This window comes from Mytilus galloprovincialis, chromosome 12 (assembly GCF_965363235.1).
Source record: "Mytilus galloprovincialis chromosome 12, xbMytGall1.hap1.1, whole genome shotgun sequence".
In the NCBI taxonomy this organism is placed as follows: Eukaryota; Metazoa; Mollusca; class Bivalvia; order Mytilida; family Mytilidae; genus Mytilus; species Mytilus galloprovincialis.
Window position 1 is genome coordinate 58,215,724 of NC_134849.1, and position 26,394 is coordinate 58,242,117.

General features: G+C 30.7%; 1 protein-coding gene and 2 long non-coding RNA genes across 4 annotated transcripts; all 3 read left to right on the top strand.

Moving 5' to 3' along the window:
* The first annotated feature begins 761 nt into the window (after positions 1-761).
* LOC143054374 (uncharacterized) lies at positions 762-13,448 on the top strand. 2 transcript variants are annotated; one of them, XM_076227379.1, is made up of 9 exons: positions 762-841; positions 3,346-3,395; positions 4,637-4,699; positions 5,382-5,461; positions 6,273-6,599; positions 6,990-7,102; positions 9,578-9,746; positions 11,836-11,949; positions 13,049-13,448. In XM_076227379.1, exons 3-9 carry the CDS (start codon positions 4,647-4,649, stop codon positions 13,096-13,098), a joined length of 906 nt encoding a protein of 301 aa, XP_076083494.1. In that variant the 5' UTR covers positions 762-841; positions 3,346-3,395; positions 4,637-4,646; the 3' UTR covers positions 13,099-13,448. The 2 variants fall into 2 exon arrangements, 1 of the variants encoding a protein (XP_076083494.1); XR_012971647.1 differs by lacking the exons at positions 762-841; positions 3,346-3,395; positions 4,637-4,699 and adding an exon at positions 10,528-10,721 and having other exon boundaries at positions 4,713-5,461.
* A 158-nt stretch (positions 13,449-13,606) lies between these two features.
* On the top strand, positions 13,607-21,871 carry LOC143055606 (uncharacterized). The gene is made up of 4 exons (XR_012972101.1): positions 13,607-13,702; positions 19,587-19,768; positions 20,432-20,728; positions 21,614-21,871. It is a non-coding gene; the product is annotated as an uncharacterized LOC143055606 (long non-coding RNA).
* Positions 21,872-22,230: 359 nt separating this feature from the next.
* Positions 22,231-25,541, top strand: LOC143055607 (uncharacterized). Its single transcript, XR_012972102.1, has 4 exons — positions 22,231-22,506; positions 23,868-24,146; positions 24,350-24,718; positions 25,393-25,541. It is a non-coding gene; the product is annotated as an uncharacterized LOC143055607 (long non-coding RNA).
* Positions 25,542-26,394: the final 853 nt, after the last annotated feature.

The following is a 26,394-nucleotide window of genomic DNA, read 5'->3' on the forward strand; positions in this document are numbered from 1 at the left end:
GCAAATATTCAAATATCAAATCACGTAACTATGTAATTGAACCTCTGTTTCAATATCTGCCTCGCTTATAACAATCAAGTAAACATCGTGATCCAAACAGTAATCAAATCAGCATTATATCCAGCATATGTAGACGCCGCTGGAACTGTGGTACATATAAATGGAAAACCAAAACAAGGAAGATGTAATCATCCCTTTAATGTCAACGTTTCTTATACGGATGTAACAAAAGATGTTACTTGGTCTGTGGTACTTTTTATTTCAAGTCCAATTTAACAGACGGGTTCAGTATTGTTATATCTTATTCATGTTCATGTTCATGTTCAGGTTTGGTTATATTCATTATTTAAAGATATCATAAATATGGTTTAATACCGGCATTAAGCTTGAAACATACTCATAGAAGAGAAGAATTTATCACTCAGTTCGTGAAGATGTTTAGTCTCTATTGATTGAAGTCCTTGCTACTAAATTACCAAATATTTAACAGTATTTTCAAACAAACGACTGACATCACAACTTTTAAAAGTTTACATTGATCACATTGTACTTTACTATATCTTTTTATTGTGATAATGTACATTCATTGAATATATTTGATATACCTTCGATAAAAAAACTTCAAGTAAACGATATAAAATATATGACGTGTCTTTGCGATCGTTAAAGGTTTTACTGCGTTTGAAGAGAAAAACAGATTTATATTTCAAAATTTAAAATCACAAACATAGCATAGTCTGTAGTATTATTTTATTTCGTTTTTAGATGAATGAAGTATCCGCTGAATCATTTTTAGATTATACATTCGAAGCAATAACGCAACAAACAAGGCATATAGAAGGTAAGTAATTTGTTTAAAATGATTTAAAAGTTATTTATCGAAGAGAAGACAAAGAGTTATCCTAGGAGGACAGACCTCTGATGTGTATAGCATTAAAGCAGGTGTACCCCAGGGCTCAATTTAAATCCCTGCATTATTTTTATTATTCATAAACGATATTGTATGTGACATGTAATGCAACATAAGACTTTTTGCTGACGATACATCATTATATATAGTTGTTTAAGTTATCGCGTAATATTCTACAAGTTATATATATTCATCAGGCCTATTCTCGAATATGCGGATACTGTGTGGGATAACATACAAATTTATTTAAAGGACAAACTAGAGAGCATTCAAATAGAAGCGGCTCGTATAGTCACAGGTGCCACTAAGCTTTGCTCTAGATCTAATCTTTATAATGATACTGGGTGGGTATCTCTGAGTGAAAGACGATCCAGACATAAAATTATTAAGTTCACGAGGGAATGTTTAATGATCAAGCTTCTAATTATCTTTGTAGTCTCGTACCTCAACAACTTTATCAAATCTATAACTATAATACTAGAAGTGCATTTAACGTTCAAAATATGAACTGCAGAACTACCTTTTCTCAAAATTCTTTCCTACCATCTGTTATTCGTGATTAGAACAGGCTTCCACAAGATGCTAGATGCAATCCTTCAAAATTTACACTTAAGAATTATATAAATCGAGATACAAAGAAAGTCCCTACATATTATAATGCTGGTTTTAGAAAAGGCCAAATACTTCACGCCAAACTCTGGTTGAACTGCAGTGGCTTAAATGAACACCTTTCCAGAAAAATATTGTTCTTTCCAGCCTCTGTATATTTGGGCAAGTTGAGAACAGCACACACTATTTGATGTCATTATTATAGACTCATCAGGACACAAACCATTTATACTCTACCAATATATAATATACAAGCATTATTATCAGGTAGTGATCTTATCAGTGATAAAGAAAACGAAAATATTTTTAAAGTTGTATAAAGATTTATTTTAGAAACAGGGAGATTTGGTCCATAATAATTATTATTATGTCGATGTCGATTAAGATGTTGAAACGTTATTTAAAGTAACCTTATTTTCGAAACATTTACATGTTTCTCAGCTACATGGACCATAATTATAGAAAAAATTAGTTGATCACATTTTCGATCAAACTGACTTCTGAGTAACGGCCAAACCACAGAATTCTTATATATATAAACATGTTAAATAAGAATTGAAAATTATAATATACGAGTTTCTTATACAATGTTCCTCATTTTGTCATTTTGTTTTTTAAAGGGAGACGGATTTATATAAGTTTTTCTTGTTTCCGAATCCCTGTATTTATATTGTTTAATTATGTTTCGTGCACTTTTTAAAAATAAAATATTGTTTAAACTAAGTAATTTGTTCCCTAATATGCATAAAGGTTTTGATTGAAATTTGTGGACATTTGAAACCAGAATACCATTTTTTTTTGAAATTGTTTTTGTTCGGAAACAGGTTATAAGCAACAAACCTATCTTGCAACAAATGTATATTGAATAAAAAATGAAATTCAAATAAAGACAAAAGTATACCGTTGTATTATAGCCAGGAAATAACAGAAACTAAAACTAGGGGAAAACATCTATAAAAGGAAAAAAAAAACGGAACAACAGAAACACAAAATTCTAACAAATACAATCAATAGCAGCGCCAAGAGCGCATACTACGCTCGTCGTCTTTTGAAAAAACATAATAATTGTTTTTTGGAATATCACGGGGGTTGTTCAGGAAGTCATGCTAAATATATCCTGGATCATTCGTTATTCCTGCTCAATAGGAAGTTTATATAAGAGACGCCGGATGGACAGACAGACGGACAAACGGACGGACAAACGGACGTCAGACATTTATATACCATAATGCGTCCCGTTAATATTTTGACGGGCGTATAAAAACGAACATACATAAAAACAGACTATGTGATGATAAAAATATCCCAGTATTATATATGTTGTACATCTAAGCTGATCCAAGCTCGAGGTAACATTTTCGGTGTAGATAAATATTAAAAATCATGATGTTAAACAAAATAAAAAATGTCTTTTGGTAATCTGAATTATGTTCCTTGATATCATTGTTTATGTCCTCATCGGCATTCCCATTGTGGTCAAACCTCAAACAGGACGTCTTTAAAGAAAATGCACGAAAAAATCAAAAGTAGATCCGGGGACTTAATAAGGTATTTCAAAATCTTTATTCAATAAAAATTTTCAAAAGACATGTGAGTATAAATGGGTAGAACATGGAAAGATGAAAGCAAAATATCATAGTATTTTTAAAATAAATGCATAATAAATATGTTTAACTTCGAGGGAATAAAACCTAAAAGCAACTAAAATTTAGCATCATGTAAGTCCCATTTTATAAATGCGTTTGTCGCTCCAGTATTTACTCAGTATTAATCATCTCGAAGACTCTTGGGAATCAAGCTGTATAATCAATTTCCTTTCATTATAGCCAGAAGAATGTTGTTTTGAAATTTGATATAGGGAAGGAAACTAGCAACGGTAAGTCATGTTTTGTTATTTTGTAAATCTAAGATTGAATTGTTGACATATTAGCCTACGTAAGTTTTGTAATTATCTATATTTTGGAGATTATTATTCGTTAATTCAAAACAATAATACAGTCTGATGTCTCTCAAATTATTAGTAATGACCCTATATTTATTGTACAAACTTTATTAATAACCAGTCCGCTCCTTGAATGTATCAACAAATTGATATTCAATAATCGCATACATTTGAAGTACTAACAAACTTTTCGAGTGCTGATCTTTCAAAATTACGAAGTTTAATATTTCATCAGAGAATTTAAAGTATGGTGCGAAGGATTTCGAAAATGCATAATATGTATTTAAAAAAAACATTCCAGGACCAAGTTGCAGTATGTTTAAAAAACTGATGCGATAGATAGTAAAGGGACAATTAAACTCATAAGTCGAAACTAAACTAACAACACCATAGCAAAAACGTAAAGTATCAAAGGCAAAACACTATAGAAAAGTCGACATGAAAAACGAAAGTCTGGTAAAAACGAAACTTAGTTTTAGTTTAGTGTTTAAAGTTTATTTATAAGACACTACAGTTTTTGAGATTAAACGTTGAAAGATGTGTAGTTTGAATTTGTTTTAATATGTATCTTACAGTTAAATCATCCTACAAAACACACTATTCTGAATCCGATCCGACCAGTCTTTTTAACTTCTACAAAAGAGAAAAGCTAATACAATCAATTTTAGATGTATTTCATTGATGTCTATTTCACTAAGAATTCATGATCCTTTAGACATGTTTTCATAATTTTATATGTGCAACATCGATATTTTTGTTGAAAAGGAAAGATGATAGGAGATATGGCATTTCTATCCTGTTAACAATTGTCGTAAGCAAGGAGGGCCACAATGAGTTCTTCAGTAAAACGTTCAAAATGTTTGCCAAAGTTTGCAAATAGTCAGGTTTCACGAACTTCACCCATATTGATGACGCCACAAGTTCATCACTTATGAAGCAATTTCTAAAAATCTGTTTAAACTGATTTAATTGAACATTAGAACATGTTTTCATAAAATAATTCATATTAATTTCTGGGGTTAAAATCATGCGTGACTTTTTGCCAAATTTGGCAAACTTTTTGAAAGTTTTTCTGAAGAAAAATAATAACAGAACAGAAATACTATATGTCCTATTACCTTTCCTTTTCATGTAGGTTAATATTGTTTATAAACTTTAATTATTGTTTATTTTAGTATAGCACGAATGTGCATTTTTAAACCAAAAAGACCACGCAGATATCAGACGAAGATAATAAGGTAAACAAATTAAATGTATAAGTCATTATTGCTCTGTTGTATTTTGTATTTATATTTTTCGTTTTTCGTAGTTTTTCGTTTTCTGTTTGTTTCGTATTTGGTAAGGTTACTTAATGGTATTTAATTCATTGTATTACATTAGCTTTGACATCTATTCAACTTTTCTTATTTATCAATGAACGGAGTTTTGTATATAATCATTCGCCTTGACACAACTATAGATGTTTATGTACAGATTTCAACTAATTTTCTTCTGACTTTACGACTCATTCATATATTCGAAGAAAAAAAGGTTAAGAAAGCAATAAAGCCAAGAGATGGTCATTTAGTCATTTAGTAGATTGTTGAAACGATTAAAACTTTTTTAAAAAATACTGTGTAGAAATGCATGAGTAAATCGATGTTTTTGTTCGTGAATTTGTATAAAGAAAATTAAACATATTCTCTCCACCAATTCGTGTAAATGTATGCTATTAGACCTATCTCCTAACCTGTTTGTTTCTGTTTGAAGTTAATGCGATCTCCATTTTTTTACACGCCACTTATACACTCGGGTATATTGAATTAAGTGAACATATTTTACCTACATTTTGATATCACATGAACAAAATCGGTTGGAAGAATAGGTCGTTTTTATAACTTTTCTATTTTCATACTTCTTTTAACTATTATGAATATAAAGAGGACAACATAATGTTTCATACTGGATAACATTGTTTTTCCTGCTGATATCTGTATTTGGATCACATGCTCAGGATTCAGGTAAGTATTGTTATTACATTACGTTTAATGAAATCTAAACCGCGATAATAATACATTGACGTTTCTCGACATTTGCTCATGAATTTCAGTTTACTGTTTTACCAATTTATATTATAAGTGGAACATTTCGCAAATATATGATCATACAAACACTGACACGGGTTTTATTAAGACAAAAGTGCGAAAAGAACTTTAGATTTGTTTTGTTTTATCAAATACACGTTTCTTTTAAACGGACGTTTTTTTTTCGAAAAGCAGCACAAGTTCATGCAACAAAAATGTGTTGCGTTTTACACAAGAATCAGCAGTACACGAATTCTACCCCTCTCCCCAAAAAACACCATACGAAGCATTAAATATCAAACAGTTGATTTAATTTGTTCAAAAATTTATAACTTGTGTTACATGAAATTAACTTTAATCAGCAAGGAAATAAATAAAAGAAAATAAAACGGCAGCCACAACGCTTCATAGTTAAAGAAGTTTTCATTGTAATATTGATTTATACCAATTCGATCTTTTTATACCTTTACCCGAACCTACGTCTTATTCTCTAATGATATTTCGTTTTGCTCAGTCTTTAATCGTCTTTAAAGTTGTTTTGTAGAATGTTGTTTTCGTCCTGGTGTTGATTGTATCTTGTACAAGTTTTGATTGTGCCTCCGATGTCGTTCACCTCTTTTTGAAAATTTCGGAGAATATATATATACACTATTCTTACGAATATGCATGGAGTATTTTGAAAACAATGAATTAAATAACATATTCTGCATTCATTTAATGTTACATATTAAATTTTTTATATCTTAAGTAACAGCAGCAATACTGACAGAACCAATTGTTTTTGGAGAAGATGTGACATTTCAATGCCTGTTTAATGGTTTCAAGTCTTCACAACCAATAACAAGCATAATGTGGATAAAAGAACCAAACAAAGTGCCGATTGCAAACGGAGACATAAATGTATCGACAAACAAAACAAAATATACACCAACTTTGTACAAGGAGGGTACACTATATATGTATATGCTCACGTTACACAATTTCGACTTCACAGATCTTAGTACATATATATGTGAATTTGACTTTGAAGACGCTCTCATAACGTTTGAAATGGACAAAACCTTATCGTTTGTGTGTAAGTATAAGAGATACGAAAAAATATTAAAAAAGGCTTATACAGCAGAATATACTCACAATGTCGGAGTACGCCAGTTTTAAGTGGAGTGCGCTAATTTTCTATGTTGTGTTTTGTGTACTGATAATCTTTTTATTGTGTAGCCATGGCATTGTCAGTTTAATTTGACATATTAACTCCTTTTTGTCCCTATTTTTTTTATTATACTATAGCTAACAGCAATTCATCAAAACACGTATAGGAGTAGGCATTTTAAAGATTGTATACTTTACTTCTGGAACAAGTTCCACTTGTATTGCTTAAATTGGTAAGAGCATCAAACACAAAATTACGAAATATATGCGTTGACTTTTTATTTTATGTTTAATCTTTATAAATTGTTAATTAAAGATATTCCTAATCAGAGTGATGTGATTTTTAACCAGACTTCATTCGAGCCTACTCAACTTTATATTTGGATACAGAAGATATATCCACAACCTAATTGCACCGTGTACTACAAAGTATGTATATTTAATGTTCAGGCAGTTATTTTAAAATTTTATTTTTTTTCAAACATTTTCAAAAAAATTATCAGATGTCTTATAATTGCAATTACAACAACTATATATCATTAACAGATATAATTTGCAAACGAACATTCTATCTTAACCTATGGAAAGCCCTTTTCTTTACGAAGACTAATATAAAGTTATTTTAATAGCTCAAATATATAGCCTTTTCGGACCTGTTTGACCAGTTGTATGAAGAGGAGTAAAACGTCATGTTCATAGCCCGATTGCTTTTTATATGAATTTCTGCAATTTCAAGCATTCATGGCAATTTTTTGAAGTTCAAATAAAGTAGCAGTCATTTTTTGTCAAAACTATACCTTAACCTTACTTGTGCTGAAGAAGTAAACATACTTTTAATTGCTTATGAGAGTGCATGTTAGTATTCTAGAAGTACAAAACAGGAACTTTGATCGGAATAACAGGGCAAATATGTCTATCTTAATGGCATATATCTTTGTACTATTATGAAGAAACTTTCAGCAAGGGTTCTTCAATGATCCCGTGTCCTTGAGCTTCTTATTCATACAAAAATTACCAAAATAGTATACTATTGACAACGTTACAGTTGCGTCGGAACTTTTTTTGTTTAAATATGTTTTATTTACTTGCATGTTTGTCCAGACCAGGTTCGAATTAGAGGTTCTATACCAAAAAGGAAATATCTCTTATAAGGAGTTTAGTTTTTAATATTGTGCGAATTGAAATACAATGTCTAGTATCATTGATATCAGAACCATGACAAATACATCATTAATGATGTATTTTCTGCAAGTCGACATCTATTGGAAAGACTGAGAAAATACAAAATACATTAGATTTAGATAACATAAGTTTCCAGCATCGGTTTTTGAAGAATGTCAATCTACAGTCAATAAATGAAGATCCAATGTAATGATTGATAAACGACGAATAAAACGGATAATAAAATAAATGAAAAAAGACCATCAAGTCTTTTGAAAGAAAGACATTGGCGTTGTTTCGTATGTTTGTTAGCTTTCAAACCTTTTATTCAATAAATGTATTGTGAAAAATAGGCGAAAAATACCGATTGGACATTCAAACACAAAAGTGAAAAATAAATTGACAACGATATGGCTAATAAAGAAAAAAGGAAAACAGACAAACAAAAGTACATAAAACATTACATAGAAAACTAAAGATTGAACAAAACAAACTGCATCAATAACTAGGGTGATATTAGGTGCTCCAAAACGATAAGCTGATCCTGCTCCACATGTGGCACCCGGTGTGTTGCTCGTGTTAATTCTAAACCGGTAGTAAGTCTCATTTGGTAGGTAATATCAGGAAAACGAGGGGGATCGTCGTTTCGACAATATCTGCCATCAACCGTTAAACGGATATGCATAATGGTCAACCAACTCGTGATGGCGTCTGTAAAATGTACGAAGGAATTACTTTTTTTATTACACCTCTAGGAACACTTGTTTTGATCTCTTCTTTGTGATCAGCAACACTCTATCAAAGAAATCAAGATAGAAAATAAGAGCCCTTGAATATTGTATCAACTGGAAGATATGTACTACATATGCAGGCGCTGCTAGAATGTTGCTTCATAAAAATTGAAAACTAATAAATTAGAAGTTGAGATCAGCCATCTTGACCGAAAATCATCGTCAATTGCTAGATTTAAGTCAGGCTATGAGGCAAATTTAAATGTATCTGTTGTACCTTTTATTAAATTCAATGGGATATATGCGTTCAACATAGTCACCAAATTTTGAATTATTTAGTAAGAGCACATCAATTATTTATATAAAGTAAAAGAATACTTCGAACTTTTTTTCTTCTTTCATAAGATGTTGGAAAAGTTTGAAAGTTGAGAAATAACACTAAACGAGATTAAACAGTAAAAAATCAGTCGAAAAGAGCTGATCTCATTAGATCTGCGATAATTATTTTTCATTAAGTAAACAGCCTATTTTTAATTTAAAGACACGTAGTGTAAAACAATATGGTCTTCTGTGATAAAAACACCATTTTAAGCTTAAAGCAACAGTTTTGTTGAATACTTATGTACAACATTAAAAATGAAATCAAACAAATCGTAGTATATAGAATTCTAACTTAAGGACCTGCACAACATTTAGAAAAAAAAGAATATTTAATGATCAAATTATAGATTCAACGTACATCAGATTTTCATTGTTTAAGAATAAGCTGTTCATAATGTTATAATGATGAAAATGAAATAAACTGATTTGAAAAACAAATCCTGAGGCTGCAATATCTGTGGTAAACATGGTAAAGGAATAGTGTAGTCAATTGTTGTTTATGTATGTGCAATTTATCAAATGCTTGTGTTGCAATAGTTCAAGCCCCTGTTATTATAACAAACATAATTCTAGTTAAATTTAAGACACCAGTATTTAATTGTAGCGAACTAATTGATTTCTATTTTGAAAGGGCGATGACATTACTAGAACAATCAAGTATGCTGTTGAACTTGGAATTACTTTATACTCAGTAAAAATGGAAATTGTGTTGAATGAGTGTATTGGGAGTTTAAATATTTCTTGTCTTATTGGTTCTAGACATTTTACTGTTTCTAATTACATTCAGCAATGTTGCAAAGGTATGTTCATTTATTTTAACGTATGACAAGAGTAAGATATATAAAACACGAATCGCAACTTCAACCTGAATGGTTTTGTATATTTTTTAACTTCTCGAGTTTGTTTTATATACTTGAGACTTCAATATATTTGTTGATGTTTCATAATAGAAAAATAGTAGGTGAACAACATAATAATTTATTAAACATGTTAAAAAAATGAGATTGCAACAATCACTCTTAATAAGAGATTTAAATGGACTTTCGGATAAAAAATGGGTAACTCAATAATAAAACTACTGCAAAATCAATTGCAAAGTAAGGAATCTCTACAAATATGTCTGCCAAAGAATATAGCACAATAAGAACAACATTGTTTATGAGTTCTTCCGCTGACGATAATAAAGGATAAGTTGAACTTTTATAAAGGGTTTAGTAATCCAACTACTGTAGCACTAGCCTAAACACTATAAAGATTGTCAGTTCGAATGCTTAACGTGGAATTTGCGTTCTTACCTTAATAGACTCAGAGGATCAGTTGTTCTACCAAAGGTCAGTGGATTGATCAATGCGCTCTGGATTCCTTCGCCAATAAAAAGTGACCGCTACAATCGTTTAAAAAACCGATATCATAAGATAATGTGTCTTGTACTGATTGAAAATGTAATGAGTTCTTTTCTCTAAAACCAGGTATATGTTCACCTACATCTAGTTTAAAAAGTAACTTCCTGTGTCAATTCATAGATTACGTTTTACTGACCATAGCAATAAATATTTTTCTATGCATTTCCTTTTGAAATAGGGAAGATAATTAGATACATTCGTATTTAACATAAGTCACTTCAATGTCAAATGAAAGTCTACATAACAGTGATACAAAAATGTTCCTTTTACATCGGCTTGAAAGTAGGGACACTAGATGATGTTTTACAACCGGCTTACAAAGTTTAAATTCCACTTAGTTTCATCAATTACTTCTCACTGAGTCTAAAAAGGGTAAATATGGTTCATTCATGTGTAAATACTGTCAGATACTTTCAAACCTAATGCAAAATATCCAATGGTTAACCAGTATGGAGTTGAGGCATATACAAAAATCGAGTACTTCAAATTGACGTTTGACATTGTCATCAATTCCAATGTCCTAGATTATTATTTGGAATGTTTGGTTGATAAGTGCGAAGTAGATTTCGAAATACAATAGTATAACAAAACAACATACAGACTGAGGAATACAAACAGCGGAGAACTAAATCAGAAATAGGTCATGAATCCGAAAAGGTTTATTATTTTGCTTTTTTTCTTTTGGTGGTGGTTGCCATTTCTAAAAAGTAAAATCACAAACATACTGAACTTCGAGGAAAATTCAATCGAAAAGTCCCTAATCACATTGCAAAATCAAATGACGAAACACATCAAACGAAGGGACGACAACTGTCATATTCCTGACTAGATACAGGCATTTTCAAATGTAGAAAATGGTGGATTGAACCTGGTTTTATAGAGCTAAACTCTCACTTCTTGGATGTTCTACAGAGTGTGCAAATAAGAAGAAAGCAATGATATCTAAAACTTGAAAAAAAAATTAGATGATATAATGAAATCTGCGAAAAAGTGTATCATGTGAGGAAAAAAGTTAACATTCTTTGACTATATTATTTAGTAACGTTTATCTCTAAGCCGTTAGTATTAGCTTTTGCTTTTTCAAATGTGTAGGCCTCGAGTATTGCCGAAGGGACATACATTGTAAAAACCGCATATATACACTCTAGTATCGTTAAATAGTTAAAGGTATTATGTTATCAATATAGCCGAATAGTTTACCATTGAAGGTTAAACCATTATAACATGTAATGTATAAAGCTTTTTCCAATATTGTGTATATTATCTATCATTTTCGGATTTCACACAAGACTAGGTGAGGACAGAGATCAAAGTGCTGAAATTATTTTAAATAATCAACGCATAACAATATATATATATATATATCAGGTTTTTGTTAATACTGTGACAACTTATTACGAATTGAAAACTAATTCAGGGACACTTTTAATTCGTAATTTTTTTTATCATTTGTATAAGGAAACAGAGTGTTTTGTGTCTTTTTTAGGAAATGAATGTAGCACTACAGAGATAATAAATGCTCCAGATATTACATTATGCTTATTACTTGTAGCAGTTATGATATTAGTAATGCTATGCCTATTCTGGAAGGGTCGTAAATGTGAGGTTTTTTTTCGCTGGTAATGTATACAATTTAACATTTGTACCTAATCTTTCACAATAGATCAATTCCGTATTACCGATTTTAGACTTTGGAGATTATGATTTTCGACAGTCTATACTAGGTAATTAATTATTCGGTCAAGAACAAGCAACTGAAATAAATAAACTTAAGCCTACAATCTAGCTGAATATTACATATTTACTGATGATTTTTTTTTATAGTTGCTCTAACCATGCTTACCAGACCAAATACAAGAATAACCTACCATAGAGTTCTTAATCTATCGAAAAAGTATAAAATCCGGAGTTAAAAGTCGTTTGAATAAAAAAAGTTTATTTTGCATTATTGCAGCTCATTTGTGTACAGAGAGTTTCAATCAAAATATATTATGTGTAATTAAACAGATGTATCATGTTATGTTGGGGTATTTGCAAAAAATACCAAGCACCGGACTATGAAATTTGCTGAGCAAATTCCAGAGACTGGTATTTGCCGCAAATACCCATCCATGCCATGATACATCTGTTTAAATTTGATACGAATCGAGATCGACAACTTAACTAAATAAAATTCTATTTTTTTTGGTAGGAAAAGTCAATGGTCAATAAAGACTATTCAACTTTTTCTAAATCCCAAACAGTGCTCTTAAAATATTTTGTCCATGAATTAAACGACGTTAAGCAAATGTGTAAATATGCTGTTTACTGATGAATTTAAGCAAAATTATTACAATGCTGTCCAGAAATCGATTAAGCGAAAACAAAATCCGAAAATATCTTTTAAATGATACAATGTATCAAGTTTATCATTAGCTAGTAATGCTACTACTAAAAGACCTTTTTAACATTCTTCAACACCAACTAATGACACCTACAGTTTATATGTGATATGACGTGGTCGTATCAACGATAATAATGATTCCATTAAAAATAATATCAAAGGAGCCGATAGTCGATTTAACGCCATCATTTTTAAAAAGAACTAATATTGAGTAAATACCTATTGAAATGTCTTTTTTTTCTCGATCTCATATAATACTTTAAGAAATTGTATCTAAGGAAATACTGATGAACCAACTTAAACATTTTATTTTCAGTCTCATATGCAGGTCATCATCGAGAAAACAGTTGCCAACGGGATGAATAAATGTTAAACATTGAATCAAGACATCTACTACCAAGTAATCTCTCGAGATGACTCTTGTTTTTAATATATTAGAAATAATGCGGTAAAACTTTTTGTTCAAAAGATGATTATTTTTCCTTTTTCTAAATAAACTTTTTATAGTTTGATGTTATGGACGAATGTTAAGAATAACTCAACATGCGTGCTAGTTCTTTTAAATTATTTTGTTAAAGGAAATATAAAACAAAATGATTTTAATGAGGTATGCACGTTGTTATAAAGGGTCGCAAACGTGCTCTTCAATATTTATTCTGCTATATATTTTGAATAGAATAATTATCGCATCTAATGATTAAAAATGTGAAACTGTGTCATTAATATATGTTGATTAGAGAGGTTATTCCAATTTATATTTATATATTTAATGTTGTTATATATAACAATAAACTTATTTCTTTTTTGTTCCGTATAATGTTACGTTATATCCGATACATTCATTGTCTTGTCCAAGGAAGACAAATTTCATTTAGGTCTGAAATTAATCTACTGATGACGAACAACACTTTACACATGACACGCTCATTTGTTTCATACTAGTAATCAAGGAATTGATGGATGGCGAAATGTAGGTTTATTTAAAGAATTAAGACTTTTTAAACGATTTTGTTTTGATGATTTAAATCTACAATTTGAAAAAATGAGAATGATAAAGAAAGAAGATACTCATATCATTTCCCTAAAATACGGTTGCTTATCCATTTTCTGACTATTTTCGACTGCTAACGAATTTCGTACTTAATCGACCTAAATTTAGCTGTAAATTATACAGATTTTGAACCATTCTGTAAAAAGAGGCTGAAACTACCAAACTGTTAAAATGGAAACTTAATATTAAGTAACACATACCAAGCTTTTAAACCAAGGGTTCTCTAGTGTGCTCCGAAAGGGTAGGTTGTTCTTGCTCATATGCGCCATCCGTGAGGTGAAATAAAGGTAACAGTAGTATACCGCTGTTCAAAACTCATCAATCCATGGACAAAAAACAAAATTGGGGTAACAAACTAAAACTGAGGGAAATGCATTAAATATAAGAAGAGAACAACGACACAACATGAAAATGTAACATACACAGAAACGGACTAAGCATTAGCCAAAATCCTATGAGAATAACAAATATAACATCAAAACCAAATACATGAATTTGGGATAGATAAATACCGTGACACGTCTTATAGTAATGTGAATGAATACTCTGGATTGTATTAGAACATTTAAAAGTACCATCCAGGATAGTCCTTGTACAAATCATTCCATTTACACTAGTAGATATTGGAATTCAGATTTGCACTGGATTTGTATAAGTATAAACCAGATTTTCAATTTCTACTAGTTGATATTAGAATTACAATTTGTACAACGATGATTCTAGACTCTATTACAATGCATTTTGTATTGTAGCATATATATTATCGATGACAGAAAATGGCTTAATCTTAAAACGTTTGAATAACACTATACATTGAATAGTGTTGAAGAAAAAGGGTACCTATTGGTCAGATGTAACATGTGTAATATGAAGGGTTTCATCTGTATTTTCACTGGTAATTGTCAAATGATACTTGAATAACCTATATGAGTTCTTAATATAAGAAGATGTGTCAGAATTTTAAAAATACCAATGATTAATTGCAATTTTCTAGGTGATTTCCCTAATAGATACAAATATTTAAAAAAAAATGTATGATTGTAACCAGGAGTAACACCTATTTAATTGTTATTTAAACTGGATCTTCTTTGCCAATGATTTTATATATTTTTCGTGCAATCATGTACAGTTCCTTCTAAGCAATTTTAGTTAATATCATTCTCATTAAATAAATGGTTTAGATACGTTGTACACAATATGAGATTACTGATTTCGCTGATTGTTTTTTTTTTTCAAAACAAAGTAACTTAGTGGATAAGGAAGGAAACGGATAAATATATATATAAGAAATTTACGTGAATAATGGGATGAACAAGGGAAATGAGTAGATAATCGTATCTGCACAAAAAAAGAGTTATACGACAATTAATATGGAGTACTAATAGTGAAACAGGGATTGCTTACTTATTCAGAGCAGTTCGGTTCATCCCAATTTTTTCGGATCTATCTTACTAATTGCCTTTGTGGAATATATATTAACGCTCCTTCAGATCAAGACATCAATGTGTGTCCTCCATCATATTTAGAACAATTTCACTTTTTAATTTTTAAAATACTATATATCTCCAAAGCGTCTAAAAATGTGTATTCAGTTTAACATTTCAAACCAACTGCATATGAATGCAATGGTATTGGTTTTTATATTCAAAAGGAAGTTCATGAGGAAAGTATACGATTATCTATGTCCGGTTATTAATTAGTTCATATTCAAGCAACAATTATATATATACATGATATATAATTACGCGGACACATTAATTTAAATTTAGTTTGTCGACACTTTACTGCAGGTATGTATATAAGTTATGGAATTGCATGACTAAAAGTACAGTTGAATAGATGCGTACATTTGATTAACAATAATTTTATATTCTAACAAGGATTAACTTCAATTTGGACAAAATAATGGTTTTTTTTCACATATTCATACCAGAGGAGTTTTGAGATAATATTTGTCAGTCAGTTTGGTCAAGTTTTGACCTTCAAGTTGACCAGGAGATTACGCATGGGTTTATTCTGTTTTGTTATAAAAAAGAAAAGAAAATATCCATAAATGTGTCTTAAGGTTGTTTAGGGGTATAGAAAAAAATGACAGAACTTTTTTATGCGTTGCAAAAATGAAAAAAAATCTATGCTTTTTCAAAAAAACGTTAAAAGTATGGGTCACCGCGTTATTTATCAAGATACGAGTCGTTAAAAATTGCCAAAATTTGTTTAGATTGTTTAACAAAAAACACATGTTTGTGCATAAAAAGAAATCTATAAAACAGAGTATTGAAATAAAATATGAAGAGATAGGTTTTACAATATTTATTTTTAGAATATAAAAGAAAAAAAGTTGTCAACGAACTTGTTTTCTTGTTACAAGTAAAAAATGAAAATTCCCTATATGTCAATTATAAATGTTATACTAAAAGATAAAGGCAACATTAGTTTACCGCTGTTCCAAATTCATAAAACGATAGAGAGAAAACAAATCCGGGTTACAAACTAAAATGAGGGAAACGTATCAAATATAAGAGAACTACGACACAGCAGAGACACAACACCGAAATGTAACACACACACAAACGAACTATAATGTAACAATGGACATATTCCTGACTTGGTACAGGCATTTTATGAAAAAATGGTGGGTTGAACCTGGTTTTGTGGCATGCCAAACGTCCTGCTTAACTGGCAGTGTTAATTATAACATTAAAATGACAACATTACACGACAGGGTTACAATAGATAAACAGATAAATTGGAGAAACTATAGGACAGATAAACAAACGAATAATAGCCATCAAAAGGTAACAGGTTAAAAAATATTTTCATACGCCAGACGCGGGCTACGTCCATAAAAAACTATGTTCAGATGTAAAAAGTTTGAAAGCCATAACAACTACAAAGTTGAAGATCGCCGAGGACCAAATGTTTCAAAAAGTTGTGAGGCCAGGGTTATCCGCCTGGGACAAAAACATCATTATTATCAAGAAAAATACACAGTTTTGCAAACAGTAAATTTTATAAAATGACTATATAATAGATATACATGATAAACCTGAAGTGGTGACTAGCTATAGAATTGAAACGAGTACATCACAAAATCACAGCCCTGTTAACAAAAAGAGTTTTTTTCTCCTTAAACATGTTAAATGGTTTATTTACAAAATTAAATTTTAAAACACAAATATTTGGTTTTTGATAAAACATTTTCGATAATGCAATGAAGGTTTCTTTATTGAAAAAACCCCGATGTAACAAAATAATTGCAAATCTATCTATAAATTTGCAGATTTGGGCAAAGAACTAGACAGATCATTATTGATCAATTCATGAATGAATCGATATGCATGTAAAATTAAATATAATTAATCAACTAGTTTATTTAAAAGAGTTCTTAGTTTGAAGCGATTTAATCCATAGCATTTATTTGTCTTAATATTTTTAGATTTTGAAGAAAAACCGACTAGGTGTAAAAATACAAATGAGTTCTAATATCCTTGTGATGGTTAGCCATGTTAGAAAATACATCAAATAACACCATGATTACAAAAATTATCCAAATAAAGTTTCCTTACGTCTTTAACTCTTGTTTGCAATTCACAGGTTCTGCTAAGTATGCAAAACTTACAAATGAACTGTACAAATGAACTGTAAAATTGAAACTGATGAAAATACTTAAATAAAGTAACTAGAAGTATACCGGTGTTCGAAATTCATAAATCGTAAGCTACGGGTTGATTACCTTTAAGCAAAAGAAGCCAATCTAAATTGTTCTGAACAGGAGTCAGATTTTTCAATATGTGTATGTCAGGTTATTAAAATATGCTGTCACAGTACTCATAAATACAGACAAATTATTTTTGCAAATATTTAGATCCAGTTTTGAATGATGTATATAATGAATAATAAAAAAAAAGTCTGTTATGCAATTCCATGACAACCCAACTTTTAGAATGAGTATTAGCGTCTGAATCAGTTTCAAAAATTTTCACGTTAGATCTTTTACACAAATATACTCTTAATAAAAGGAAAACTAAGAAGCTATTATCTGGAGAATCCAATTCAGAAAAAATGGTGTGACATAAAATGTGCATAAACATTTGAAATGCTATAGAATTTGAAGAATGACTATTAATGACAAACAAAATTGTTTGGATATTTTGAAATGAATGAGTTTTAACTAGTCATTTCAACAGAACAATTTATCAGTAGACACAACAATTCTCGACACAAAAGTTTGCATTCAACTGTTGTGCTTTTTTGATTGATGTGTTATATGTCTGCCATATATACGTCGAAATTGTTTCGAATCGGACATTTCTCGACTCTCTGTTTGTTTTGTTCACACATCGTTGACAATATAATCAATTGTGTGCGGCTGTCATACAAGTGATAGGTAAACTAGATATAAAACAAGATTTAACCAATAATATTTTACATACGAAAATCCCTGTACCAAGTCAAGAGTATGACAGTCGATATCAATTCGTTTGATGTGTTTTGGCTTTTGATTTTGCCATTTGATTAGGGACTTTACGTTTTTAATTTTCCTCGGAGTTCAGTGTTTTTGTTACTTTACTATTTCCTTATTCAGTTAATGGGGAGTTGGTACAATAATCGTACTGACACGTTTATATATTTAGTCATTTAGTTTCATTTCCGCATTGTCCTACTTGTAAGCACTCCGAGAAATTCTAAATTCATTCCGGATTTCTATAATGTAAAAGATATGCAGCGACGAGAACCGTTTGATCCGGAATTTCCCAAAACAATTGACATAGATTAATCATGACAAACTGAAAAACAATTGTTGAATCGTTGAAAACCATGAAAATAAATGAGTTTTTGAGCATTGTAAATATTTTTTTAATATTTCCTCATCCAAACTAGACGTAATATTCGTCGATACATCTTCTATAAAGATGATAAATCTTGGAGGTATGAAAAAGACCGCATTGCTACTGAATATGTTAACATTTCAAGGAAGTTGACTCGTCAATTTCAAGAAGCACTAAGACGCACTTGATTTATTGTATAGTGGCCGAAAAAACCTACATGTTCATGGCAGCAGAAATAAGTTCAATGCCAGCTGAAGGACACCTACGGTTACGGGAATTCTCGCTACATTGAAGACCCATTGGTGGTCTTCGGCTGTTGTCTGCTCTATGGTCGGGTTGTTGTCGCTTTGACACATTCCCCATTTCCTTTCTCAATTTTATTCTATTGACATGTTTCTCATCACTCATACTTTCTGTTTTAAGAATCCGTCATTTATAAGCAACGGAAAGTGCTGCGAGCATATGTTAGCTGCTACCAAATGTGTACGATCTGCTTCTCATTCCAGATAAGTCTGTCATATGGTTTATGGAATTGATATGAATTAAACAATTTGCGAGGTGTGCATCATAAAGACAAAACTACAGGAAAAAGCAAAAATAAACAGGCATCATTGAACCCTTTTGATTTTTGATAATGTATTTTTTTTACATCTTTTACGGACCGACTCTAACAGACGATGTTCGTAATTATAACCTACGTGGCGATTTGGACGACATTTTAAAACCATTTCATCCTTAAAAAAACTCGATGCCTCCATTGTGTACCTGCCATTTTAAAGATACTTTTAACATATTTTCGTTTATGTTTCATGAGTTATTAGCTACTATCTGTCTAATTATAATAAGGAAATGCAAGTACGAAGCCAAAGGTTTGATTGACATTAAGCAAAAGGATTTTTAATATTGATATATTATAAGACAATTCTGAATACTTTTCTATTTACATATGGTTTCTTTTCGTTTGTCTATAACAGTGATTAGGAAAACAGTTATTCCGAAACAAAGCTAAGAAGATGCTAATGAAACTAAGTCGACACAGTAGATATTAAGTGTATGCCTGCAACGTATGCGATGGCAATAGATGCAATGAATAGTACTTGGTGTATTATTTTCCTTGCTGTATCATACTTTAATCATAAATCCAGCACACTAGCAGGTTTGTAATGACATATGCATCATTTTAAAATATTTTTATAACGTAAATATTTGAACTGAATTTCAATTACCTGTGAAATTAATACAATGTCATGATTAATAAAAAATATTAAGATCAAATTACGGAATAGAATTGCAAAGACAAGACATTATTTTTTTTTTTGAACCAACACATTTGATATCATAGATTGATTTTTTTTAACAATAATGAGGCCGCGGAGACCGATTGGTGTAAGTAAATACTACTGTAATCGCTATCAAGTCAACACTAAGGTTCTGAGTTCGAACCCCGCTCGTATTGGTGCAACCTAATTGACTAGAATTGTTAGTTTTCCTATCGGAGGCCAAAGGTTTTCTTTACACACTCTAGCTTTTTCTTCCAATAAATACAGGGCGCCACGAAATAGCACAAAAATGGTTCTTAAAAGTGGCTTTAAAATACAGAAAATCGAAAATCAAATCAAACATTATTTTATTACAATAGACACCTGCAATTGAATCGTCACATAGTCTTAAACTCATATAAATTTATAAAACATGGCGATGAAAGTTGATATATTTTCATTTCATTTTATTAGCACTTACACCAAGTGAAAAAAAAACAACAATGATTACTATTTTTTGCCATACATTTCACTTTGGTGATACCAGTAGTTATTTTCAGTAAAACAGACAGTCTTTGTTGAAGAAGGTTTAACAGTTGATCTCAGCTGTCCATTTCAAGCAGTTACGAACCCAATTATCTGGCGAGGTCCACCAAATCTAAAACGTTACAGCATTGACAACAAAATCAATATCTATATAGGCAAGCTCGATAAAATTAGTGTGAATGGGAATTTGACAACGCAAATGTACAACTTATCTATTTCAAATTTCACAACAACTGATGCAGGACTTTATAGATGTGAAACTATACTTAATCAAACTTCAAAGAGACATGAAATTGAAGTTTATTTGGCAGGTAATAAAAAGCATTTTATTCATTATTGATCTGGTTCAGCTAAGCTTGAATCGCATGTAACATGTGTAAGATAACGTAGAACACTGTAAATATATAATTAACGAACTGTTTTCATCAGTGGTGTCACTTGTTGTGCAAATAAGCTCTCATTGGTGTACCTGTTGGACCTGTTGTTGATGAAGCAAACACAGACACTCTAATTCATTAATTTTTATTTGAACAATATGCAAATGATCATATTCAATATTGATGTCAGTTATTATTCAATAGTCACTTATTATCATTAAGAAGGTAATTTTGTTTATCCAAATCATAACAAGCAGCAGATAAAAGAAGATAGAAAATAACATAAAAATTAAATGAACAAATCAATTATTTCATCACGGATAATTGTTATTGGGTAAAGCACTATGAACATTTAAAAAATATTAATTAAACATTAATAATAAAGAGACAGAATATTTAGTAACGATATTCTGAATTATTCAGAAACAGGAAAGAGTCGGTTATTTCATGATCGTCTATTTTCGTTACCCTGAGTAGTTTTAATACAATTATTTTCTGTAAAAAAAATCAGCTAAACAAAGATACTTAAAGATATATGATGTCTACATCATGCACATGGCCTATACTATACTACTTTTTTTGACATAATCACTAAAATCTTAAGAAACAAAACAAACCACAAATGAAATATCTAGTTTATTACAAACACATGAAATTTAAATGAGCTTAGTTTATTGCTTAGAAGAGATGAAGCTAAAAAAAAACAGTGGTTTAATGTAGACATCCTTTAAAAGTACAAACATGTTTTTAAAAACAAAGTAGAATTACAATAAGTCATTTTTTAACCGTAATCCCTTATTTGCTCATACTTTTATACAGTATCCCCAGTAGTTCGTGTAAATGTTGAACCATCATCAGTAGTAGAAGAAGGGCATAATTTCACCCTTACCTGTTTATATGATTCCAATACTAACGACAGTGTCATCCGCTGGAAACGAAACGACAGAATACTTCTTAATACACAGAACAGTACCTTGTCAGTTATAAACGTTTCTAGGGAGGACGCAGGGAAATATTGTTGTGAAGTTGAAAATCGGATTGGTATTGGCACTGATATGATCAACATCACAGTGTTGTGTAAGTATATATTACTGTATATCCTGTTAATGTCCCTCAATTTAAAATTCATAACATTGTCCTAAATGATTGTCATAACGATATCATTGAGACATAATGCCAAAAGTTTGAGTTTAAATGTCCTTTCTTTTAAGATTGACAACTCAAGTTTTGATATAAAAACTTGGGAAGCATTGTATTAAGCCAAATTATGCGTGGTCCGTTTCATCAATAACATCAGAAATGTCACATACTGTATCATGAAAATTTAAATATTTTTCAATATTTGCTATTTGTTTTCATCTTTAACTTCATACCTAACCGCGACGTATCATTATTCTTTTACATAAACTAGCTAATAAATTTTATTGTAGACAAGCCTAGAGTGATGAGCCATTCAAACACATTAGAAATAGAATCAGACTTTGAGAAACCTTCGTTTATATCATTTACCATAGCCAGTGGAACAAAACCCAATATTTCTTGGACAATTTTTCGTGGTGGAAAAATAGGATATTGGAATGTTCAAGATATTGGCGAAGAAATATTCAATGTGTCATCAACAATATTTCCTTTAGAAAAATCTCATTTAGGACAGTACTCTGTGCGGGTTCGAAATAAAATCGGTGGTATCGATCTGAATATTGAACTTGTAGGTAAGATTTCCATATCTTATAGTGCTTCTTCAAACGATTTCATTAGTTATCAAAGGTATATTTACCAGGCTTATGATTTAAAACGACAGACACGTGATTTGTCAACGTTCACAAATATGAATAATTTCAAATAAAATAATTTACTTCGAAAACAAGGATGTTCATGTAGCTTTGACCTTTTTAGTCGTCGTACTGTTTGTTCTATCATGTTATAGATAAACACAAAATGCATGACGATTCACGGTATTAGTCAAGATCTAACCTTAATTGTGTTTATAAAGTTTTCTTTGAAAACGTAAATGAAAAGCAACAATAGCATTTATGTATTGGAGACCAGTCGGAGTAAATACGAAACAAATATTTAGAACACATATTATCTTGTTTCAAAATTATTGTTAAAAAAATTGATTACAAAGTCATCTCACCGTTCCATAAACTTGATATGAAGTTGTTAAGAGTTTATTTACTATATATGCGAAATAAAAAAAAGAATCAAAATTATGAAATCTGTTTGATTCGAATTATTTATCGAATCTGGATCGTCTAAATCAATGAAATATAAGGTAGTTGAAAGTTCGATGATAAGGTATGTTTTATTATATCTAACTTTCCAAAGGTAAACCTGATTAGATGTCTCCAACTTTAAAAAAAAAAGTGTTAGAAGGAAGGTTATAATAACAACAGCGAACATACTGTAGATTCATTTATCAAATTTACTAAACAGTAACACCATAGAAATAAAGACAACAGTAATTTACTGGTGTTAAAAAGTCATTAATCGATTAAGAAAAAACCGGGCTACAAACTAAACGGATGGACACATCAACTATATTCTAAACCTAAGTCAGGAATCTGATGTACAGTAGTTGTCGTTTGTTTATGTAATTTATACGTGTTTCTCGTTTCTCGTTTTTTATATAGATTAGACCGTTGGTCTAGTAATTTTGGGGCCCTTTATAGCTTGTTGTTCGGTGTGAACCAAGGCTCCGCGTTGAAGGCCGTACATTGACCTATAATTGGTTTACTTTTATACATTGTTATTTGGATGGAGAGTTGTCTCATTGGCACTCACACCACATCTTCCTATATTTATATAAGAGAAAAACAAAGAAACAGCAGGCACACCGTAGTGCAACGAAATAAAGTTTAGAAAATTAAATAAAATGCAGTTTTAGAAAATAAATAAGAGAAAAAGGCAATGGCAATGGCAATTCAGTTCTTTTCTTTTCGTTTGATGTATGTCAGTTTTTTGCCATTTGTTGAAGGACTTCCTGTTTTGAATTATCCTAACAGTTCGAAAGTTGTTTTACTTTAGTTTTGAATGTAAAACATTATGGACAGATTTATTCTTTTTCTTATAGGGTTTAAAGTAAATGTGTTTCCTTCAAAACTTATTTGCAATGTGACAAATGTAATAGAACTTACTTGCAACGTATTGCAATATATCACGTCGGACTTGTCTAACATTTGGATACATACGTACGATGGAACAGAAATCCGGTCTCTACAAGGAAGTATTGATAAAAGATCCTCAAAATTGCAAATTCCTTCCTGCGACTACAGAGACGCTGGGACATACACATGCATTTGGAAGTCTTCCACGATAGTGCAGTCTTGTTCATCGACAATTCATGTCCAAAGTATGTATCAAATATAGTTCATGTATAGGCAGGATATTTAAAACTAGTTAAAGTAGCATTTCAAAAGACATATATTTTACATTGCCGACCAAGGTTTTAGATTTAAAAAAAACCCTCAAATTTGTTCGGAATTAAAATATAGTTTGAGTCTTATTTAATTTAACATGCTCTTATCAAAATAATAGACACATTTATATTCATAGGTCATCCAGTGTTAACTTCAGTCCAAACATTAATACATAATGGAAAAACGACGATAACAGTCCGTTTTGTATCCTTCCCACCACCTTTGGAAGTGTTATGGTTTTATAAAGATACAATTATTTCAAAACCAATATTGTCTGTTGGAAAAAGTTTGCAGAAAACAGGAGTGAAGATTCAGATTAAAACCAATATGATACTCGTTAATGGCTACGTAACTTCATACGAAATCAAAGAAACGAAAAGTCCAGGTAGCGCTGTTGAACATTATAGTTGCAAAGTACGGAACATCATCGGCAATCTAGACGTGTCATTTCCAGAGCTTAACATAACTAGAAAAGAGGGGCTACGAAACAATACCAGTAAAACCGGTAAAGACTTTTCTTAATTTAGGTTACCATATTTAATTCTTTCTGAGTAAGGAACTGAAAACATTGAAATTAATTTTTGAAATTAAAATGAAATCTACGCCAAAACGTTATTCGTGTTAATAACTCAAAATAAGTAACGTGTCAGTTTTACATATTTTTCACATGTTTCAGTGCCACTACATGTACTTTTTTTAAATCTGTAAATTGTTTTAACTGCATTGTTTTCCAAATTGTACACTTCTACAATATTAGATTTAATGTTACCATTGAAACAGTAAAGCAATGAAAAGGAAATCAACGTAAGGAAATATGAAAATATCCAGTAGCAATCGAAAAAATTGGAAGTTGATGAAAGATAGACAAATCCAATTGTAAAACGAAATGTCGTATATATAAATAATAGTCTGACAAACTAAATATTTAGGAAAAACAAACCTAAAGTACGTTGATGAATTAAGGTTCTTTTTCGTGAATGCTCGATCGTAATAGGTTTTCAGATAAATTGTGTCAACAGGAAAGACAACTATCGTTACATTTTATGTATGAATAACAAGTTGTCTTCTGCAATTATGAATTACAACCATAACTCTTATACTTGAGTCTTATTACCTTCCTTTTTTCCAAAATTGGCATTTGTTCCCACTGTATCATTTAATTAAAATAATTCATTACAGCAGGAGTTGATGGAATAATCCATTGGTCAATATATGTTTTAAGTGGAGTCTTCTTTACAGTGGTTGTGATGATTATAACTATATCTGTGCTATCCGATCGAGAATTGCTACAAAAGTGTAAGTTCAAATAAGTAATTTTAAACACTGATACTACCACACATTTTTATATTATGCTCCCTGTTCATTTTCAACTCATTATTTTGTTCTATGTTCATCCAAATGACCACCGTTCGCAATGTTCACCTGTCTCTACTTTCAAAAGTTTGCCAGACTTGGAGTTCGTCATCTGCAGACTCATCAGTGATGATCTAATAGATCTACTAGACTGTTGGTTTTCCCGTTTGAATGGTTTTACACTATCATTTTTGGGACCCTTTATAGCTTGTTGTTCGGTGTGAGCCAAAGCTCCGTGTTGAAGACCGTACATTGATCTATAATGGTGTACTTTTATAAATTGTTATGTGGATGGAGAGTTGTCTCATTGGCCACATCTTCCTATGTCTAATAGAAATATTTGAAAGCCAATTAAGTGCGAAGCTTTATAAAATAATAAAATGGTAAAAGATCAGATGACGTAGTTTTTCGTACTGCTGTCATATACTTCTATTTTTGATAACATAGTTGAGGTTTATGTAAACTTTAAACGATTTAAGGATATGAAATGATTACTACCAGTAATTTCACATGTTTCAAAAACTATATTTTGATACGTCTGGATGCAACAATTACAAAGACTTGAGTTCCTACTATATTATTCATCAAAAATACGTGAGAAATGAATTGTATTGTCTTCTAAACAGATATATCATGTTAAGGAGGGGTATTTCCAAAACATACCAGTCGAGAGAATGTTAAATTTCGCGAGCCGTAAGGCGAGGGAAATTCTTTCTGAAGACTGGTATTTTTTCGCAAATACCCCTCAAGAACATGATATATCTGTTTAGAAGACATATCTGTTTAATTACACCGAATGTTAACGTTCAAAAACGCATTGAAGATCGT

Bases quoted from the DNA above. Each gene is read 5' to 3' on its own strand.
- LOC143054374 (XM_076227379.1), top strand. From the start codon at position 4,647: ATGTGCATTTTTAAACCAAAAAGACCACGCAGATATCAGACGAAGATA. The intron at 7,103-9,577 runs GTATGTATATTT...CTATTTTGAAAG, and splicing joins ATTGCACCGTGTACTACAAA to GGCGATGACATTACTAGAAC. The intron at 11,950-13,048 runs GTGAGGTTTTTT...TTTTATTTTCAG, and splicing joins ATTCTGGAAGGGTCGTAAAT to TCTCATATGCAGGTCATCAT.